Source organism: Rhinoraja longicauda, chromosome 2 (assembly GCF_053455715.1).
Source record: "Rhinoraja longicauda isolate Sanriku21f chromosome 2, sRhiLon1.1, whole genome shotgun sequence".
Classification (NCBI taxonomy): Eukaryota; Metazoa; Chordata; class Chondrichthyes; order Rajiformes; family Arhynchobatidae; genus Rhinoraja; species Rhinoraja longicauda.
This window is the reverse complement of record NC_135954.1, coordinates 113,544,854-113,565,082: the sequence shown is the minus strand read 5'-3', so window position 1 is coordinate 113,565,082 and position 20,229 is coordinate 113,544,854. Positions and strand designations below refer to the sequence as shown.

The following is a 20,229-nucleotide window of genomic DNA, read 5'->3' as shown; positions in this document are numbered from 1 at the left end:
TCTCCCTCCCTCTCTCCCTCTCTCTCTCTCCCTCCCTCCCTCTCTCTCTCTCCCTCCCTCCCTCCCTCCCCGGCTCCCCGCTGTCCGCGGTCACTCTGCTGTTGCCGCCGCCGGGAGCGGTCTGGCCCGCAGCCGCCCCCATGGACACCCCGGTGCCAGCGTCGGACTGCGCCGTGTGCCGTTCCCCCGGCCTGGCCGCCAGTGCCCGGCGCCTGCCCTGCGGACACCGCCTATGCTCAGACTGTGCCCGCTACTCGGACACAGCGCTGGGCGGCAGCCTGGACTGTCCCGCCTGCAGCGGCCCCGCCGCCACCGTCACCGCCACCGTCCCGCACACGGCAGCAGTGGCGGCAGCAGTAGCAGCCGGCGGACGGGCCGATCGGCTGTGCCCCCAACACGGGCAGCCCCTCGAACTGTTCTGTGAACAGGATGGAGAGTGTGTGTGTGCACCCTGTATGGCCAGTGGCAATCACCAAGAACACACCGCCACCACTCTGGACAGCGCCCGCGACTCACTCAAGGTACACGGGAGAGAGGGGGGGAGAGAGAGGGAGGGGAGGGGGGGGGGGAGAGAGAGGGGGAGTGAGAGAGGGGGAGAGTGAGGGGGGGTGAGAGGATGAGAGAGGGGAGAGTGAGAGAGAGTGAGAGGGGGAGAGAGAGGGGGAGAGAGAGTGAGGGGGTAGAGAGAGGAGTGTGTGAGAGGGGGGGGCAGGGACAGAGGGGCGCAGGCCGACCAGGGGAGAGGGGGACATAGAAGGGGGTCGGAGAGAGAGGGGTGCAGAGGGGCGCTGGGGACGAGGAGGCAGTGATGGAGGGGCGCAGAGGTACAGAGGAGTGCACGTGCAGAAAGAGTTTCAGGGAGAGGGGAGAGAGGGGTTCAGGGAGAGGGGGAGAGGGGGATATAGAGGGGTGCGGGTAGAGGGGTTTAGGGAGAGGGGGATATAGAGGGGCACAGGGTAGAGAGGGGATATAGAGGGGCGCGGGGTAGAGAGGGGGATATAGAGGGGCGCGGGGTAGAGAGGGGGATATAGAGGGGTGTTGGGGGAGAGCGGTTCAGGGAGAGGGGGATATAGAGGGGTGCGGGTAGAGGGGTTTAGGGAGAGGGGGATATAGAGGGGTTCAGGGAGAGGGGGATATAGAGGGGCGCAGGGGAGAGAGGGGTTCAGGGAGAGGGGGATATAGAGGGACACGGGGTAGAGAGGGGGATATAGAGGGGCGCAGGGGTAGAGAAGGGGATATAGAGGGGCGCGGGGGGAGAGGGGGATATAGAGGGGCACGGGGTAGAGAGGGGGATATAGAGGGGCGCGGGGTAGAGAGGGGGATATAGAGGGGCACGGGGTAGAGAGGAGGATATAGAGGGGCGCGGGGTAGAGAGGGGATATAGAGGGGCACGGGGTAGAGAAGGGGATATAGAGGGGCGCGGGGGGAGAGGGGTTCAGGGAGAGGGGGATATAGAGGGGCACGGGGTAGAGAGGGGGATATAGAGGGGCGCGGGGTAGAGAGGGGGATATAGAGGGGCATGGGGTAGAGAGGGGGATATAGAGGGGCGCGGGGTAGAGAGGGGATATAGAGGGGCACGGGGTAGAGAAGGGGATATAGAGGGGCGCGGGGGGAGAGGGGTTCAGGGAGAGGGGGATAGAGAGATGGGGTAGAGGGACAGAGGGGTTTAGTGTACAGAGGTGTAGACAAGCGCAGTAAACACAGGTGCAGATGTGTAGAGGGGCACAGGGATATAGAGGGGTGCAGGGAGAGAGACAGAGGGGTGCATGGGGTTTAGAGGAGCGTGGGGGTGTAGAGGACAGATGTGCAGGGTGACAGGTATATTGTGTGTATAGAAAGCAACACATGTGTGTAGAGTTGTGGTACAGTTGCCAGTATGTAAAGGGATAGGAAATCAACTGCAGATGCCGGTTAAAATCGAAGGTAGACACAAAATGCTGGAGTAACTCAGCGGGTCAGGCAGCATCTCGACCCGAAACGTCACCCATTCCTTCTCTCCTGAGATGCTGCCTGACCCGCTGAGTTACTTCCCTTATCACACTGTAAATGGGTCGATTGTAGTACAATACAATAAAATACAATACAATACAATATATCTTTATTGTCATTGTACAGGGGTACAACGAGGTTGGGAATGCGCCTCCCATACGATGCAATAATTTAATTAGCTAATCAGTATTAATTTAAACAACCCAATGAAACACAATGAGAACAGTTTTAAAACAGAATAAAGTGCAAGTAGGTCTGTGCCGGTTCACTGTGTGATGTGACCATCCGGCTCAGCAGGACCGGTTCATAGCAGCTATGGCCCTGGGGATGAAGCTGTTCCTGAGTCTGGAGGTGCGGGCGTAGAAGGCCTTGTATCGTCTGCCCGATGGAAGGAGTTTGAACAGACTGTTGCAGGGGTGTGAAGAGTCTTTGTGGATGCTGGTGGCTTCCCTGAGGCATCGTGTGTTGTAGATGCCCTCCAAGGCTGGTAGCTGTGTTCCGATGGTCCTCTGAGCTCTATGGACTACCCGCTGTAGTGCTCTCCTCTCTGCCTCCGTGCAGCTGAGACACCACACAGGGATGCCATGTGTTAGGATGCTCTCTATGGTGCAGCGGTAGAAGGTCGTCAGCAGCTGTTGGGGTAGACCAGACTTTTCCAGTGTTCTCGGGTAGAACAGTCGTTGCTGCGCCTTCTTGACCAGCGCAGCAGTGTTATTGGACCATGTGAGGTCCTCCGAAATGTGAGTGCCCAGAAACTTGCTGCTGGACACTCTCTCCACACTGTCCCCGTTGATAGAGATCGGGGCGTATTCCCCGTTGTGTGACCTACGGAAGTTGATGATCAGCTCCTTGGTCTTGGTGGTGTTTAGGGACAGGTTGTTAACTGAGCACCAGTCCGCCAGGTTCTGCACCTCCGCTCTGTATTTTGTTTCATCACGTATTGTCTTTCCGCTGACTGGTTAGCACGCAACAAAAAAGCTTTTCACTGTGCCTCGGTACACGTGACAATAAACTCAACTAACACAACAATAAACGTAACTGTTTCCCTGCTGTTTCTGTAATTGTAACACTGAGTCTCGCTGGCTGCATCATTTCTCTGTCGCTGTGACTTTTTTGTTCTGAAGCTAATACTATTTTTTACCGTAACTCGAACATTAGATTTCTCTGCAACTGTGACGCTGTTTCTCTGTAAGTCTGTACCTGTGACAGTGTTTGCACACTGTTGATTTTCCCTTTGCTCTCTCTACCTGTTGTACTTGTGTGTGGTTTGAGTGTACACCTGTGTGGTGTGATCTGACTGGATATCACGCAACGTTTTTCATTGTGACAATAATAATCTAGTGCCATAATCCGAATGGCCTACTCCTGCACCTATTGCCTATTCCCTATTGACTCCATCTACACCTCACGCTGCCTTGGCAAGGCCAGCAGCATAATCAAGGACCAGTCTCACCCCCCTCTTCTCCCCTCTCCCATCGGGCAAGAGGTACAGAAGTGTGAAAACGCACACCTCCAGATTCAGGGACAGTTTCTTCCCAGCTGTTATCAGATGTGAACCATCCTACCACCAACTAGAGAGTGGTCCTGAGCTAGTACCTAACTCATTGAAGACCTTCGGACTATCTTTAATCAGACTTTACTGAACTTCATCTTACACTGGGGACGGCTCGATTGTAATCATGTACTGTATAGTCTTCCCACCACCTGGATCACACGCAATGGAAGGGAGGTTGGTTTGTGTGATGGTCTGGGCTGCTTCCACAACTCTCTGCAATTTCTTGTGGCCTTGGATGGAGCTGTTCCCAGACCAAGCTGTGGTTCGTCTCCCCCCTCTTCATTAAATTGTTGAAACTCTCTCCACAGGAGAAGCTGAAGAAGGAAGTGGAGAACCTCCGTATAATCCAGCAGGATTGCCACTTCAAGCACCAGGATGTGGCCATCTCCGAGTCCGATATAAAGGTAGATGTGTGGGGGTGGTGCTGACGTTGGCCAGGGGCGATCGTGAGCTCTGTCTAGGGAGAGAGGACCTACTGGGGTTCTGAGCCTCCCGCTGGAGGAGGGCGGTCAGGCGCTGGTCTGCGTCTGTACATAGATGGCGGCCCTCCGTCTCAGGACCCCACGGAGGTGCATGTACTCCGAGCGCCCTCCCAGCTGGCCAGCTACGTTTTCCGCTGGGGCGCTGCTTCCAGGAGGGCTCGCGGCTCCCGGTAGCTGGCATCAGTCGACCCGCTAGGCGGGAGATGCCTGGCTTTTACCTCGATCTCCTGAAAGCCAAGATGGCCGTTCGTGGGTCCAGGCAGCGGGCGGTCAACAGCCACACCAGAGTCGGCTGCCCGCCCCTCTTCCGGGCCTACGCCCGTGCTCGTGTGTCCCTGGAGAGGGAACACACGGTGTCCACGAGGACTCTGGAGGCCTTCAGTGAACGCCGGTCGCCGCGGGAGGTCGAGGGTATTATTGATATTGTTGGCAATATATTAATTGGAAAATTGTTTGTCTGTAAACTGCCAATATAGACAGCTTTTGATCGTGTTACTACTCTATGTTTGTTTTTGTTTTCTGGATAAAAGTATTTGTATATATTTTTTTAAAAGGGGGCAATCATGGGAATGGGCGTCTGGATTAGACCTGGGGAGTGTTCCTGTGGCCCAGATCGCTCGCTGGGACAAAGATTCGGGATCTGGATACCAGTGCAGTAACACCACGCCCTTCAGCAGCACTCTGTAGTTGTGTAGATGTGGCCGGTCACTCCTCTGCATGGCTGCTGGGACTGAGGAGGGAGCAGAGATTCCCATTCCAGCTGTTCGTGCGGCACGGTGGCGCAGCTGGTAGAGGTGCTACCTCTCAGCGCCAAAGACCCCGCCCGGTACGACCCTGACCTCGGGCGCTGTCGGTGTGGAGTTCGCACGTTCTCCCCGTGACTGCCTGGGTTCTCTCCGGGTGCTCCGGTTTCCTCCCACGTCCCAAAGATGTGCTGGGTTTGTAGGGTAAGTGGTCTCTAGTGTGTTGGGAGTGGATGGGAAAGTGGGATAACATGCAACTGTGCGAACGGGGCCTGGCCAAGCTGGCCGTCCGCGAGTCACGGCGCCAGGCGGAAGGGGGCTCTGCCTGTCCCTCTTCCAGGGTTACGTCTGTCCGCGCCCGGGTGGGGTTAGAGAGGGGCTACGCGCTGTCCACGGGCACTCTGGGGGATTTCCGGGACCGCTGGGCACCGTGAGGGGTGGAATGCATCTGGACATGGAGTGTAACATCGTTGTGTGGTAGTTCATTTGTTATATTTGTTTGTCTTGAATGATGGCGGTGGGTTCTGTTTTGTTTTATTGTATTGTAAATATTATTTTTAATCATTGAATAATTTTTTTGATTAAAAAGCTGTGTGACTGGGGGATCGCTGGTTGGCGTGGACGGTGGGCTGAGGCTCGTTTCCATGCTGCATCTGTAAACTAAACTATTCCCTCCTTTATAATGCCCCGGTTTGTTCCTCAGAACTCCTTTGAGACTCTAAACCTATCCTGTCCATGTACCGGCCTAAATGACTAGTGCCATTTATCTCCATAATAATCCCACTAACTCTTAGAGAGATAAAGAACTGCAGATGCTGGTTTACTAAAAAGAGACAGCGCTGGAGTAACTCAGCGGGTCAGGCAGCATCTGTGGAGAACATTGGTAGGTGACGTTTCACAGAGTGCTGGAGTAACTCAGCGGGTCAGGCAGCATCTCTGGAGAACATTGGTAGGTGACGTTTCATGTCAGACCCACTAAATCTTTCCTATCCAGGTACCTCTCCAAATGGTCCCTGCCTCAACTACCTCCTCCAGCAGCTCGTTCCATACACCCACCACCCTCTGTGTGGAAAAAGGTTGCCCCTCAGGTTCCTATTAAATCTTTCGTCCCTCACCTTAAACCCACCCCCTCTGGTTCTTGACTCCTCTACTCTGGGTAAAAGATTTTATACACCTGTATCAGATCCACCCTTTGAGCTCTTGCACTCCAAGGAATAAAGTCCTAGCCTGCCCAACCTCTCCCTGTAACTGAGTCCCACGAGTCCTGGCAACATCTTTGTCAACCTTCCCTGCACCCTTTCCAGCTGAACAACATCCTTCAGATAGCAGGATGACTAAGGCTGAACACAATACTCCAACCGCGGCCTCACCAACGTCTTGCACAACATCCCAATATCTATGCTCAATAGATAGACACAGAGTGCTGGAATAACTCAGCGGGTCAGGCAGCATCTCTGGAGAACATGGATAGGTGACGTTTCACAGAGTGCTGGAGTAACTCAGCGGGTCAGGCAGCATCTGTGGAGAACATGGATAGGTGACATTTCACAGAGTGCTGGAGTAACTCAGCGGGTCAGGCAGCATCTCTGGAGAACATGGATAGGTGACGTTTCACAGAGTGCTGGAGTAACTCAGCGGGTCAGGCAGCATCTCTGGAGAACATGGATAGGTGACGTTTCACAGAGTGCTGGAGTAACTCAGCGGGACAGGCAGCATCTGTGGAGAACATGGATAGGTGACATTTCAGGTCGGGACCCTTCTTCAGTCTGAAACGTAACCCATCCATTTTCCCCGAGATGCTGCCTGAATCGTCGTTACTCCACCATTTTGTGTCTATCTTTGGTATAAAAGATCTGCAGTTCTTTATTTCTTCGTTCAGTGTTCAAAACCCTGCATGATGAAGGCCAATGTACCGAAAACAATCTTCACCACCCTATCTACCTGTGACGCCTCTTGCAGGGACCTGTGTACCTGCGCTCCTAGACCCCTCTGCTCTACAACACTCCCTGTCTACCTGTGACGCCACTTACAGGGAACTATGTATCTGCATTGCTTGATCCCTCTGACTTGGATGAAGGGATTAAAAGTACCATTAGCAAATTTGCAGATGATACAAAGCTGGGTGGCAGTGTGAGCTGTGAGGAAGATGCTATGAGGTTGCAGGGTGACTTGGACAGGTTGTGTGAGTGGGCGGATGCATGGCAGATGCAGTTTAATGTGGGTAAGTGTGAGGTTATCCACTTTGGTGGTAAGAATAAGAAGGCAGATTATTATCCGAATGGCGTCAAGTTAGGAAAAGGGAACGTACAACGAGATCTGGGTGTCCTAGTGCATCAGTCACTGAAAGGAAGCATGCAGGTACAGCAGGCAGTGAAGAAAGCCAATGGAATGTTGACCTTCATAACAAGAGGAGTTGAGTATAAGAGCAAAGAGGTCCTTCTGCAGCTGTACAGGGCCCTAGTGAGACCGCGCCTAGAGTACTGTGTGCAGTTTTGGTCTCCAAATTTGAGGAAGGATATTCTTGCTATTGATGGCGTGCAGCGTAGGTTCACTAGGTTAATTCCCGGAATGGCGGGACTGTCATATGTTGAAAGACTGGAGCGGCTAGGCTTGTATACACTGGAATTTAGAAGGATGAGAGGGGATCTTATCGAAACGTATAAGATTATTAAGGGGTTGGACACGTTAGAGGCAGAAAACATGTTCCCAATGTTGGGGGAGTCCAGAACCAGGGTCCACAGTTTAAGAATAAGGGGTAGGTCATTTAGAACAGAGATGAGAAAAAACTTTTTCAGTCATTTGTGAATCTGTGGAATTCTCTGCCTCAGAAGGCAGTGGAGGCCAATTCTCTGAATGCATTCAAGAGAGAGCTGGATAAAGCTCTTAAGGATAGCGGAGTCAGGGGGTATGGGGAGAAGGCAGGAACGGGGTACTGATTGAGAATGATCAGCCATGATCACATTGAATGGTGGTGTTGGCTCGAAGGGCCGAATGGCCTCCTCCTGCACCTATTGTCTATTGTCTATTGCTCTGCAACACTCCCTGTCTACCTGTGACACCACTTACAGGGAACGATGTACCTGCACTGCTGGATGCCCCTGCTCTGCAACACTCCCTGTCTACCAGTGACCCCACTTACAGGGAACGATGTACCTGCACTCCCCAGGTCCCTGCTGTTCACTGTGAAGGTGCTGTCCTGGTCTGTCGAGGGTCTGTGGTGTGTTCTGTGGGACTGTGCTTCCTCCTCGTGTTGCTAGAACTGCCAGCCACCTGCGGTAATGGGTCCTGGCTTTGCCATTCCAGACGCAGATCGAGCAGCTGAAGAGGAACCTGTCGAAGAAGTTCACGGAGTGGAGGAAGTGCCTGGAGGAGGACGAGGAGTGTGCGCTGAGGGTGATTGACACCGAGGGGGAGAAGGTGCTGGGGCTGAGCAGGAGGAGTGGCGATGAGCTGATGGACAGGATGAACCAGATCAAGCTGATCGACGACGAGACACGAAGCCTGGTCCAGCAAGGCCCGCTGCAGTTCATTCAGGTACGGCCATGCATGCGGGTTAACCCAGGCCAAACCTCACCCCAGTTATCCCATGTCAGACCTCACCCTGGTTATCCCAGGCCAAACCTCACCCCAGTTATCCCAGGTCAAACCTCACCCTAGTTATCTCAGGTCAAACCTCACCCCAGTTATCCCAGGTCAAACCTCACCCTAGTTATCCCAGGTGAAACCTTACCCTGGTTATCTCAGGTCAAACCTCACCCTAGTTATCCCAGGCCAAACCTCACCCCGGTTATCCCAGGCCAAACCTCACCCTAGTTATCTCAGGTGAAACCTTACCCTGGTTATCTCAGGTCAAACCTCACCCTAGTTATCCCAGGCCAAACCTCACCCTGGTTATCCCAGGTGAAACCTCGCCCTGGTTATCCCAGGCCAAACCTCCCCTGGTTATCCCAGGTGAAACCTTACCCTGGTTATCTCAGGTCAAACCTCACCCTGGTTATCCCAGGCCAAACTTCACCACGGTTATCCCAGGTGAAACCTCACCCTAGTTATCCCAGGTGAAACCTTACCCTGGTTATCTCAGGTCAAACCTCACCCTAGTTATCCCAGGCCAAACCTCACCACGGTTATCCCAGGCCAAACCTCATCCTGGTTATCCCAGGTGAAACCTCACCCTGGTTATCCCAGGCCAAACCTCACCCTGGTTATCCCAGGTGAAACCTTACCCTGGTTATCTCAGGTCAAACCTCACCCTGGTTATCCCAGGCCAAACTTCACCATGGTTATCCCAGGTGAAACCTCACCCTGGTTATCCCAGGCCAAACCTCACCCTGGTTATCCCAGGCCAAACCTCACCACGGTTATCCCAGGTTAAACCTCACCCTGGTTATCCCAGCCCCTCTCTCTGTTAGCACGCAGGGCCCAGAAACGTGCCCGAACACTTGGCTGCTGTGGTTTATTCTCTGGGGGGGTTGGAAGCTGGCATTGGAGGCACATGTAGTGGTAGAGTTGCTGCCTCACAGCGCCGGAGGCCCGGGTTCCATCCCGACTACGGGTGATGTCTGTACGTTCAAACCTCACCCCGGTTATCCCAGGTGAGAAAAAACTTTTTCACCCAGAGAGTTGTGAATTTGTGGAATTCTCTGCCATAGGGGGCAGTGGAGGCCAATTCACTGGATGGATTTAAAAGAGAGTTGGATAGAGCTCTAGGGGGGGGAGGGGGGGTGTTGTGTTCACATTTATTAAAGTTTATTAAGTTAATTGCTTTTAAAATGTAACAAAACCTGATCATTCGAGACCGCAGGGGAATGGTGAGTAGGGTGGGCCTAAAATTGTTGCACTATCGTGTGCTGTATTTCGGGAACAAATCTATCCCCAAACCCACAAATATACAAGAAAGCTTTAGTAATATACTAGACCAAGTGGACCTGTTGGGCCCAAACCTCTCCTGCATTGGTGCAGCACCCTCTCCTCCCACCCACCGCTCTCCCTCCCCCCTCTTCCCCCACCCTCCTCCCCTCCCCCTTCCCCTCACCCCCATTCCATCCCCCTCAACCCCCCCTTATCCTCCCTCCCCCTCCCTCCCTAGGAGATAGATTTTTTTTAAACTTTAAAATGTGAATATAACACCGATTTCACTGAAACTTCATCCATTAGCACCAAAGGGACGACGGTGAGCAAGGTGGGCCTGAAATTGCCGCGCTATCGTGTACCGTTTTTGGCTGTAGATCAGGAACAAACAAACAAACAAACGAGAGTTTTAGTGTGTGGACAGATGTGTGGGGCAAGTTATTTTCAAACAGAAGGTGGTGGGTGCCTGGAATGTGCTGCCAGGGCTGGTGGTGGAGGCATATATGGCATTGTTTTTTTGAGATCCTTGTCCTTGGGCACATGGATATGCAGGGACCCAAATACAGGCAAGTGATGATTGTTAAATTGAGTGTAGTGACTGACACATCCCGGGGGGGGGCAGGGTGTTTTCTGGTGCCGTGCTGTTTTATGTTCCCTCTTATAGTCCTGCTGCAATTTAATTAACCTCCGCTCTCTTTCCTCCCCCCACAGGCCTCCAGCCAGCTCTTCCAGAAGTAAGTGTCTTCCAGTCACTCTGCTGCAGGGGGGGGGGGGGGGGGGGGTGGTTCAATCAGAGTGTTTGCAGGGTCTCTGCCTCCCTTTCCACGACCAGCGTTCCCACACCGCGGAGCACAAACTCAGTCGTACAGCGGGTGGAACTGCTGCACCCAGGCTCAGGCGACACAGGTTCCACCCTGACCTCCGGCGCTGGAGTTTGCACGTTCCCCCCGTGACCGTCCAGGACACCCCTCTCCCTTGTGTAGGCGAGGCACCTGAGGAAGGAGGCCTGGGGTGGAGGGCACTGCATCGAGGAGTCCCCTGCAAACTGTTCCTCTTGCGGTTCACAGACTAGCCAGCCGCCTGCCACCTCTGTAGGCTGGAAGAGTCTGTGTACCACATGTACATGGAGTGTGTGAGTCTGTGTTCCACGTGTACATGGAGTGTGTGAGTCTGTGTACCACATGTACATGGAGTGTGTGTGTCTGTGTACCACGTGTACATGGAGTGTGTGTGTTCCATGTGTACATGGTGTGTGAGTCTGTGTACACGGAGTGTGTGAGTCTGTGTACCACGTGTACATGGAGTGTGTGAGTCTGTGTACCACGTGTACATGGAGTGTGTGAGTCTGTGTACCACGTGTACATGGAGTGTGTGAGTCTGTGTTCCACGTGTACATGGAGTGTGTGAGTCTGTGTACGTGTACATGGAGTGTGTGAGTCTGTGTTCCACGTGTACATGGAGTGTGTGTCTGTGTACCACGTGTACATGGAGTGTGTGAGTCTGTGTACCACGTGTACATGGAGTGTGTGAGTCTGTGTTCCACGTGTACATGGAGTGTGTGAGTCTGTGTACGTGTACATGGAGTGTGTGAGTCTGTGTTCCACGTGTACATGGAGTGTGTGTCTGTGTACCACGTGTACATGGAGTGTGTGAGTCTGTGTACCACGTGTACATGGAGTGTGTGAGTCTGTGTACCACGTGTACATGGAGTGTGTGAGTCTGTGTACCACGTGTACATGGAGTGTGTGAGTCTGTGTACCACGTGTACATGGAGTGTGTGAGTCTGTGTACCACATGTACATGGAGTGTGTGAGTCTGTGTTCCACGTGTACATGGAGTGTGTGAGGTTGCAGCCCCTGTTCCAATATCTAAAGGGGCTGCTCTTTGCCTTCAGGCTGCACTTCACACCCACCATCCTCATCGTTGGTCACCCTGTGCGTAGGGGAGAGGGCAGGGCCGAGGATGTCCTGGTTGGGTTGCTCCTGGGCCTGGCCAAGCTGGCTATCCGCGAGTCACGGCACCAGGCGGAAGAGGGCTCTGTCCGAGCCGGCTGCCTGCCCCTTTTCCGGGGTCACGTCCGTCCGCGCCCGGGTGGGGTTGAAGAGGGACCACGCGCTGTCCACGGGCATCCTGGGGGTTTCCCGGGACCGCTGGGCACCGCGGGGTGGGGGGGATGCATCCTGGACAAGGAGTGTAACATTGTTGTGTAGTCATTTATTGTTTGTCTTGTATTTTGGTGGTGAGTTCTGTTTTGATTTTATTGTATTGCTTCTATTATTTTAATATTTGAATAAATATTTTTGATTTTAAAAAAAAAGGGGGAGAGGACTTTGTGTACAGTTCTGGTCGCTCCATTACAGGAAGGATAGACAATAGGTGCAGGAGGAGGCCATTCGGCCCTTCGAGCCAGCGCCGCCATTCAATGTGATCATGGCCGATCATTCACAATGAGTGGAGGCTTTGGAGACGGTGCAGATCGGAATGATGCCTGGATTAGGGGGCATTGGTTATAAAGACAGATTGGAGAGAGGCGGATTGCTTTCTCTGGTAAAGAGACGGGGGGGGGGGGGGGGGGGGGGGAGACCTGATAGATGTCTCTAAAATTATGAGAGGCATAGATAGGGTAGCCGGAAACTTCTTCCTCCTTGGGGTGGAAATGTCAAAGAGGGCATAGGTTTGTGAGAGGGGGCAGGTTTGGGGTGCCTGGAACATGCTGCCAGTGGTGGTGGTGGATGGGGATACTAAAGAGGTGTTTCAGAGGCTTTTGGATAGACACTTTAATTATATCAGCCAAAACATTACGACCTGATGAGCCAAAACATTATGACCACCTGCCTAATATGCTGTTGGTCCTCCGTGTGCAGCCCCATACGCAGCAGGGTGTCGATGCACTGTGTATTGTGACACATTCCTCCCGTGACCACCATTAACATTTTCTGTGACTTGTGCCACAGTCGACCTTCTGTCGGTTCGAACCAGATGGGATAGCCTTCGTTGCCCTCGCGCATCGATGAGCCTTGGGCGCCCAACACCCTGTCTGTCGCCGGTTTGTCCCTCCTCGGACCACTGTCGGTAGGTACTCACCACTGCTGACCGGGAGCACCCCACAAGCCTTGCCGTTTCAGAGATGCTCTGACCCAGTCGTCTGGCCATAACAACTTGGCCCTTGTCAAAGTCGCTCAGGTCTTTACTCCTGCCCATTTCTCCTGCATCCAACACATCAACTTCAAGAGCTGACTGTTCACTTGCTGCCTAATATATCCCACCCCTTGACAGGTGCCATTATAACAAGATAACCAATGTTATTCACTTCACCTGTCAGTGGTCATAATGTTTTGGCTGATCGGTGTATTGGGAATGGAGGGATGTGGATCACGTGCAGGCGGAGGAGATTAATTTAACTTGGCATTGTGTTCAGCAAGGACGTTGTGGGCTGAAGGGCCTGTTCTTGTGCTGGACTGTTCACTGTGCCATGATGCCGTGAGCAGAGGCCCTCTCTGTGTTGTGCGGCTCTGAGGATGTTGGTAGCGCGGGAGTGGATGGATTGGTTGTGAAGGGCGCGCAGCGTTGTCTGATGAAGATCTTGCCTCATCGCTTGTTGCAGAGTTGCGGAGGAGCAGAAGGTGCCAACTCCCGACGTGCCGAAGCTGGTCCTCAACCTGTGCAGTGCACCGGAGGCCATCAAGAAACGCCTGAGAAGTTCCTTCGTGTACCAGTCGGCCATCTTGGGAACAACCAGTAAGTGAGTGGGGAGGCTGGGACTTTTATACCCTGGAGCACAGGAGCAAGAGGATGGACAAAATCATCAGTATGAGGTGGACGGTCAGTCTTGTCCCAGCACTCCAGGGGGAGTCTGAACTAAGGGTCATAGGTAGGGTGCCAACTATCTCACTCTCAAATATGGGACAAGGTGACATCACCGCCCCGCGCCCCACGTGACCTCAGCCAGCCAGCGGCCACGTGCTCCCGCTCCACCAATGGCGGCCGCCCGTGCCTCCGGGCCTACACTGTCCAGGCCTACAGCAGCCCCCGGGCCTACAGCGCCATCCGGGCCTAATACGGGACAAGGGCGATCTCGTACGGGTCAAACCAATTTAGCCCAAAATACGGGATGTCCCGGCTAATACGGGACAGTTGGTGACCCTAGTGGTGGGTGAGAGGACTCAATTTCAAGGGGAGCTGAAGGGTGCGTTTGTCACAAGGAGGGTGATGTGCACACATGGAAGGGACTGACACAGCAAGCTCTACAGGTAGGAGCATTAACAATGTTTAATTGCACAGGTACAATTGGAACGTTTTAGAGGGACATGGGCCAAACACAGGCAAAAAGGGACGTTTAAAAAGAAACGTTGGTCTGCATAGACGTTGGATTGAACGGTCTGTTTCTGTGTAGAGAACCTTGTGTATAACTGTTTGGAACCACCAAATGCCTTTCAAAACCCCACATATACCATGTTGACTGGCCCACCCTGATCTACCCTGCGGTCACATCCTCAAAGTGGTTGCAGGTTTAGAGTGCAGGCACAGAAACAGGCCCAACTTGCCTGCGCCAACCAAGATGCCCTATTTACACTAGTCCCACCTTACCTCGTGTGGACAATATCCCTCAAAACATTTACCTTTTAAATATCATTATAGTACCTGCTGCAACGACCTCCATATACGCATCCTCTGTGTGAAAACGTTGCCCCTCGGGTCCCTCTTTAATAGACAAATAGGTGCAGGAGGAGGCCATTCGGCCCTTTGAGCCAGCACCGCCATTCAATGTGATCATGGCTGATCATTCTCAATCAGTACCCCGTTCCTGCCTTCTCCCCGTACCCTCTGGGGCATAGGGTAATCTTTCACCTCACCCTATGCCCCGATTTTCTGGGAGTCCAGAACCAGGGGCCACAGTTTAAGAATAAGGGGTAGGCCATTTAAAACGGAGATGAGGAAAACCTTTTTCACCCAGAGTGTTGTGAATCTGTGGAATTCTCTGCCTCAGAAGGCAGTGGAGGCCAATTCACTGGATGCTTTCAAGAGAGAGTTAGATAGAGCTCTTGAAGATAGCGGAGTCAAGGGATATGGGGAGAAGGCAGGAACGGGGTACTGATTGTGGATGACCGGCCATGATCACAGTGAATGGCGGTGCTAGCGCGAAGGGCTGAATGGCCTCCTCCTGCGCCTATTGTCTATTGCCTTCTGGTTCTCCATTCCCCTACTCTGAATAAAAGACTCTGCCTCATCCTCCCTTGCAAGTTGGGGAGTGGGGAACCCTCCCAAGATTGCTATCCAATGCCCAATATTTCTCCGAGGCTCAGCTTCCACTGCGAGCATTGGCCTGCACCAGTCAGTATATTGAGGAAAGAAGTTGTGACGTTAAGTTACAGTTGAACAAGATGTTGGTGAGGATACATTTGGAGTATTGTGTTCAGTTTTGGTCTCCCCTGATATAGGAGAGATGTCATTAAAGTGGAAAGAGTGCAGAGAAGACTTACGAGAATGTTGCCAGGACTTGAGGGCCTGAGCTTTGAGGATAGGCCGGCTGGGACTTTACTCCTTAGAACACAGGAGGCTGAGGGGTGATCTTATAGAGGTGTACAAAATCATGAGCAAAATAGATATTGGGTGAATGCACATTCTTTTACCCAGAGTAGGGGAATTAAGAAGCAGAGGAATCTAAGGAGCAACATTTTCAATAAGAGGGTGGTGGGTATATGGAATGAGCTGCCAGAGGAGATAGATTAATGTCTTACAACAATTAAAAGACATTTGGATAGGTAGATGGACAGGACAGGTTTAGAGAATGTAGAGGAAGGAACTGTAGGTGCTGGTTTATAGTCCAAGGAAGGGTTCCGACTTGAAACGTCACCTATTCCTTTTCTCCAGAGATGTTGGCAGACCCGCTGAGTTACTCCATCTTTTTTTTGTGTCTATCAAGGTTTAGAGGGATCTGGGCCAAACGCAGGCAGGTAGGACTAGCTTGATGAGGCATGCTAGCCGCCCTGGGCAAGTTGGGGGTAAAGGGCCTGGTTCTATGCTGCATGATTCTAGGGGGGATGTTGGTTTGCATGGACATTGGGCTGAAGGGCCTGGATCCGTGCTGTATGAGTGAGGCATGTTGGTTGGCATGGGCAAGTTGGGCAGAGGGCCTGTTTCCATGCTGTATGAGTCTGAGGCATGTTGGGCTGAAGGGCCCGTTTCCGTGCTGTGTGACTAACTCTATGGGGCATGTTGGTTGGCATGGGCATGTTGGGCAGAGGGTCTGTTTCCGTGCTGTGTGACTAACTCTATGGGACATGTTGGTTGGCGTGGGCATGTTGGGCCGAGGGCCTGTTTCTGTGCTGTGTGACTGTAACTATGGGGCATGTTGGTTGGCGTGGGCACGTTGGGCAGAGGGCCTGTTTCCATGTTGTATGTATGACTGTAACTCTATGGGACATGTTGGTTGCAGTGGTCACGTTGGGCAGAGGGTCTGTTTCCATGCTGTGTGACTGTAACTCTATGGGGCTTGTTGGTTGGCGTGGGGCATGTGGGGCAGAGGGCGTTTCCGTGCTGTGTGACTGTAACTCTATGGGGGTTGTTGGTTGGCGTGGGCACGTTGGGCAGAGGGTGTTTCCGTGCTGTGTGACTGTAACTCTATGGGGCATGTTGGTTGGTGTGGGCATGTTGGGCAGAGGGTCTGTTTCCATGCTGTGTGACAGTAACTCTATGGGGCATGTTGGTTGGTGTGGGCATGTTGGGCAGAGGGTCTGTTTCCATGCTGTGTGACTGTAACTCTATGGGGCATGTTGGTTGGCGTGGGCATGTGGGGCCGAGGGTCTGTTTCCATGCTGTGTGACTGTAACTCTATGGGGCATGTTGGTTGGCGTGGGCATGTGGGGCCGAGGGTCTGTTTCCATGCTGTGTGACTGTCACTCTATGGGGCATGTTGGTTGGCGTGGGCATGTGGGGCCGAGGGTCTGTTTCCATGCTGTGTGACTGTAACTCTATGGGGCATGTTGGTTGGTGTGGGCATGTGGGGCCGAGGGTCTATTTCCATGCTGTGTGACTGTAACTCTATGGGGCATGTTGGTTGGCGTGGGCATGTGGGGCCGAGGGTCTGTTTCCATGCTGTGTGACTGTAACTCTATGGGGCATGTTGGTTGGCGTGGGCATGTGGGGCCGAGGGTCTGTTTCCATGCTGTGTAACTAACTATGGGGCATGTTGGTTGGCGTGGGCATGTGGGGCCGAGGGTCTGTTTGTCTGTGAGCTAGTGATGGTAATGCTGGTGTCCTCCGCCAGCCCAGTGGTCTTCGCTGACGTTGGACCCAGACTCTGCGTACTGGCTGCTGAACGTGTCGGAGGATGAGAAGACGGTGATGTTTGGCTACATGGGGGAGAACTCGTGGCACAATTCCAAGATGTTTGAGAACATGCACCAGGTGCTGTGCGCGCAGAGCTTCACGGCGGGCTGCCACTCGTGGGACGTGAGGACGGGGGGCGTGGCGTGGGGAGCCGGCGTGGCGTACGGCAGCATCGAGCGCGGCGGCCTGGGCTCCTACTTCACCAACAGCCCCAAGTCGTGGTGCGTGTACTTCTACCGCGGCACGCTGACAGCCTGCCACTGCGACCAGCACACCTACCTGCTGGACTTCCCCGCCACCAGCAGGGTGCGCCTGCAACTCGACTACGAGGCGGGCACCCTGGCCTTCTACCAGGTGGGGGAGCAGCATCGCCACCTCCACACCTTCCAAACCACCTTCACCGAACCCGTCTACCCCGCCTTCTCCTGCTCCGGCAACTCCTCCCTCAAACTCTGCTGAAACTACCCGCCCCGCCAGGGTGGGCTCTCTGTCCCTCAATGCCAGGGGAGGAGAGGCAAGGGTGGGGTGTGTCTGTCTGTCACCAAGACCCTCACAGCACAGAGTGAGTGAACCCAGCGTCCGCCCACTCTTCACAGCCTTCACTTCAATTTATCTCGCTTCCTTTCTAGCTCACACCTTAATCAGATTAAACTAACCCACTAAAGATTTCCGACACAAAACGCCACCTAACCACGTTATCATAGAAACATAGACAATAGGTGCAGGAGGAGGCCATTTGGCCATTCATTGTGATCATGGCTGATCATCCACAATCAGTAACCCGTGCCTGCCTTCTCCCCATATCCCTTGATTCCACTAGCCCCTAGAGCTCTATCTAACTCTCTTTTAAATTCATCCAGTGAATTGGCCTCCACTGCCCTCTGTGGCAGAGAATTCCACAAATTCACAACTCTCTGGGTGAAAAAGTTTCTTCTCACCTCGGTTTTAAATGGCCTCCTCTTTATTCTTAGACTGTGGCCCCTGGTTCTGGACTCCCCCAACATTGGGAACATTTTTCCTGCATCTAGCTTCTCTAGTCCTTTTATAATTTTACACGTCTCCATAAGATCCCCTCTCATCCGTCTAAACTCCAGTGAATACAAACCCAGCGTTTCCAATCTTTCCTCATGTCACATCCCGGGGATTAACCTGGTGAACCTACGCTGCACTGCCTCAATATCAAGGACGTCCCTTCCTCTCCACAGATGTTGTCCTACACGCTGTTACTCCAGTACGCTGCTTCTTTTCTATAAAACGAAACCACTTCCAGTTTCTGTACAAAACTGCATCACATGCCCCTGTAATGGCCCCTTCATCACAACTCTTTCTCAACACTGGGTCTGAAAAACACCCATGCACTCATTGATTTCTGGAGCAGAATTCTCCAGCCACAAATTCCACCTCCACACCATTAGTGCTCAGTCACAAAGCAATACAGATGGGGAAACAGGCCCTTTGGCCTCCTGTGTCCATGCTGACCATTGACAACTCATTTCAACAAATCCTAATGTTGAGAACAGAGGGAAGAGACCAGGTGAGCGTCTATCTTTGAGCTGAAACAAGCAGGAGCTAATGGCAGCACAGTGGCACAGTGTTAGAGTTGCTGCCTTACAGCGAATGCAGCGCCGGAGACCCGGGTTCCATCCCCACTACGGGCGCCGTCTGTACGGAGTTTGCACGTTCTCCCCGTGACCTGTGTGGGTTTTTTCCGAGATCTTCGGTTTCCTCCCACACTCCAAAGACGCGCAGGTTTGTAGGTTAATTGGCTTGGTTAATGTAAAAATTGTCCCTAGTGTGTGTAGGATAATGTTAGTGTGAGGGGATCGATGGTCGGTGCGGACCCAGTGGGCCGAAGGGCCTGTTTCCGCGCTGTATCTCTAAACTAAACTTAACCGGAGCTCCCAGAAGAAACGTGCATGGAGAACGTGCAAACTCCACTCAGTGACCGAGGTCAGGATTGAACATGGCCCAGTGCCCAGTGATTAGATTAAACTCTCCTGTGATTGCTTTACACTTGTTACACGCAACTCTATCTTCTGATTTCTATTCTCTGCTGCATTATCTTCCCTGTTTGGGGGCCACCAATGTCTCTCAGCTGCACCTTAGCTGACCCCACTTCCTATTACCTCCGTTCAGACCTCCATCTCTCCCGTCTTTATCCTGTTGTTATCAAGATCACCTCCAGTACACAAGGTGGGACATCATGATGCAACTTATGTTGTTGGTCAGGCCACATTTGGAGCACAGCAGTGCAGCAGGTAGAGCTGCTGCCTCACAGCGCCGGAGACCCAGGTTCGATCCTGATGTGGAATTTGCACGTTCTTCATGTGACCGTTTGTGTTTCCTCCCACATCCAAAAGACGTGCGGGTTTGTAGGTTAACTAAATTGCCCCGAATGTGTAGGGAGTGGATGGGAAAGTGGGATAACAGAACCAGTGTGAACGGCTGATTGATGTGGACTTGGTGTTATGAAGGGCCTGTTTCCGTGCTGTATCATAGAAACATAGAAAATAGGTGCAGGAGGAGGCCATTTGGCCCTTTGAGCCAGCACTGCCATTCATTGTGATCATGGCTGATCATCCACAATCAGTAACCCGTGCCTGCCTTCTCCCCATATCCCTTGATTCCACTAGCCCCAAGAACTCTATCTAACTCTCTTTTGAATGCATCCAGTGAATCGGCCTCCACTGCCTTCTGTGGCAGAGAATTCCACAAATTCAATACTTGAAAAAGTTTTTTCTCACCTCAGTTTTAAATGGCCTCCTCTTTATTCTTAGACTGTGGCCCCTGGTTCTGGACTCCCCCAACATTGGGAACATTTTTCCTGCAAAAACTAAACTGAGCTGTTGTGGTTGCCCATCTACTCACCGTCGGTTCCTGTGGTGACGTGAAATAGTGGAGCTCGGGGGAGCTGTAGGTTTGGAGCATCTGACTTATACTTTCTAAAAAAAAACATGCTTCAATAGTTATCTTTAACTGATCTACCGGCGAAATCTATAACACCTGCAACAGGACGAGAGATTGATTAGAGACTACTTCATGGACAGCTTATGATTTATGTTAGTCTAACCCCAGCATCTTGCTTCACTGCTTGCACTAGCATCTGAGCCCAGAACATTACACTTATTTTATGTGGCACCCAAGCCAGGCGACTCTCTGCGTGCTGATCCCAGCAGCGGATCTGCAATCACACAGTACAATCACTCCACTCTTAAACCTCCACTCCAACAGCAGACTCCATCCTGCACGAAACATCATTCCCTTTACGGCAGTATCTGTACAC

General features: G+C 52.7%; 1 protein-coding gene across 1 annotated transcript; it reads left to right on the top strand.

The window, feature by feature from the left end:
- Positions 1 to 140: 140 nt before the first annotated feature.
- On the top strand, positions 141 to 17,455 carry LOC144610895 (E3 ubiquitin-protein ligase TRIM21-like). The gene is made up of 6 exons (XM_078429882.1): positions 141 to 521; positions 3,853 to 3,948; positions 8,073 to 8,303; positions 10,329 to 10,351; positions 13,222 to 13,355; positions 16,885 to 17,455. The coding sequence occupies exons 1-6, from the start codon at positions 141 to 143 to the stop codon at positions 17,403 to 17,405; spliced, it is 1,386 nt and encodes a 461-aa protein (XP_078286008.1). The 3' UTR covers positions 17,406 to 17,455.
- Positions 17,456 to 20,229: the final 2,774 nt, after the last annotated feature.

Bases quoted from the DNA above. Each gene is read 5' to 3' on its own strand.
- LOC144610895 (XM_078429882.1), top strand. From the start codon at position 141: ATGGACACCCCGGTGCCAGCGTCGGACTGCGCCGTGTGCCGTTCCCCC. The intron at 3,949-8,072 runs GTAGATGTGTGG...TTGCCATTCCAG, and splicing joins TCTCCGAGTCCGATATAAAG to ACGCAGATCGAGCAGCTGAA. The intron at 10,352-13,221 runs GTAAGTGTCTTC...CGCTTGTTGCAG, and splicing joins TCCAGCCAGCTCTTCCAGAA to AGTTGCGGAGGAGCAGAAGG.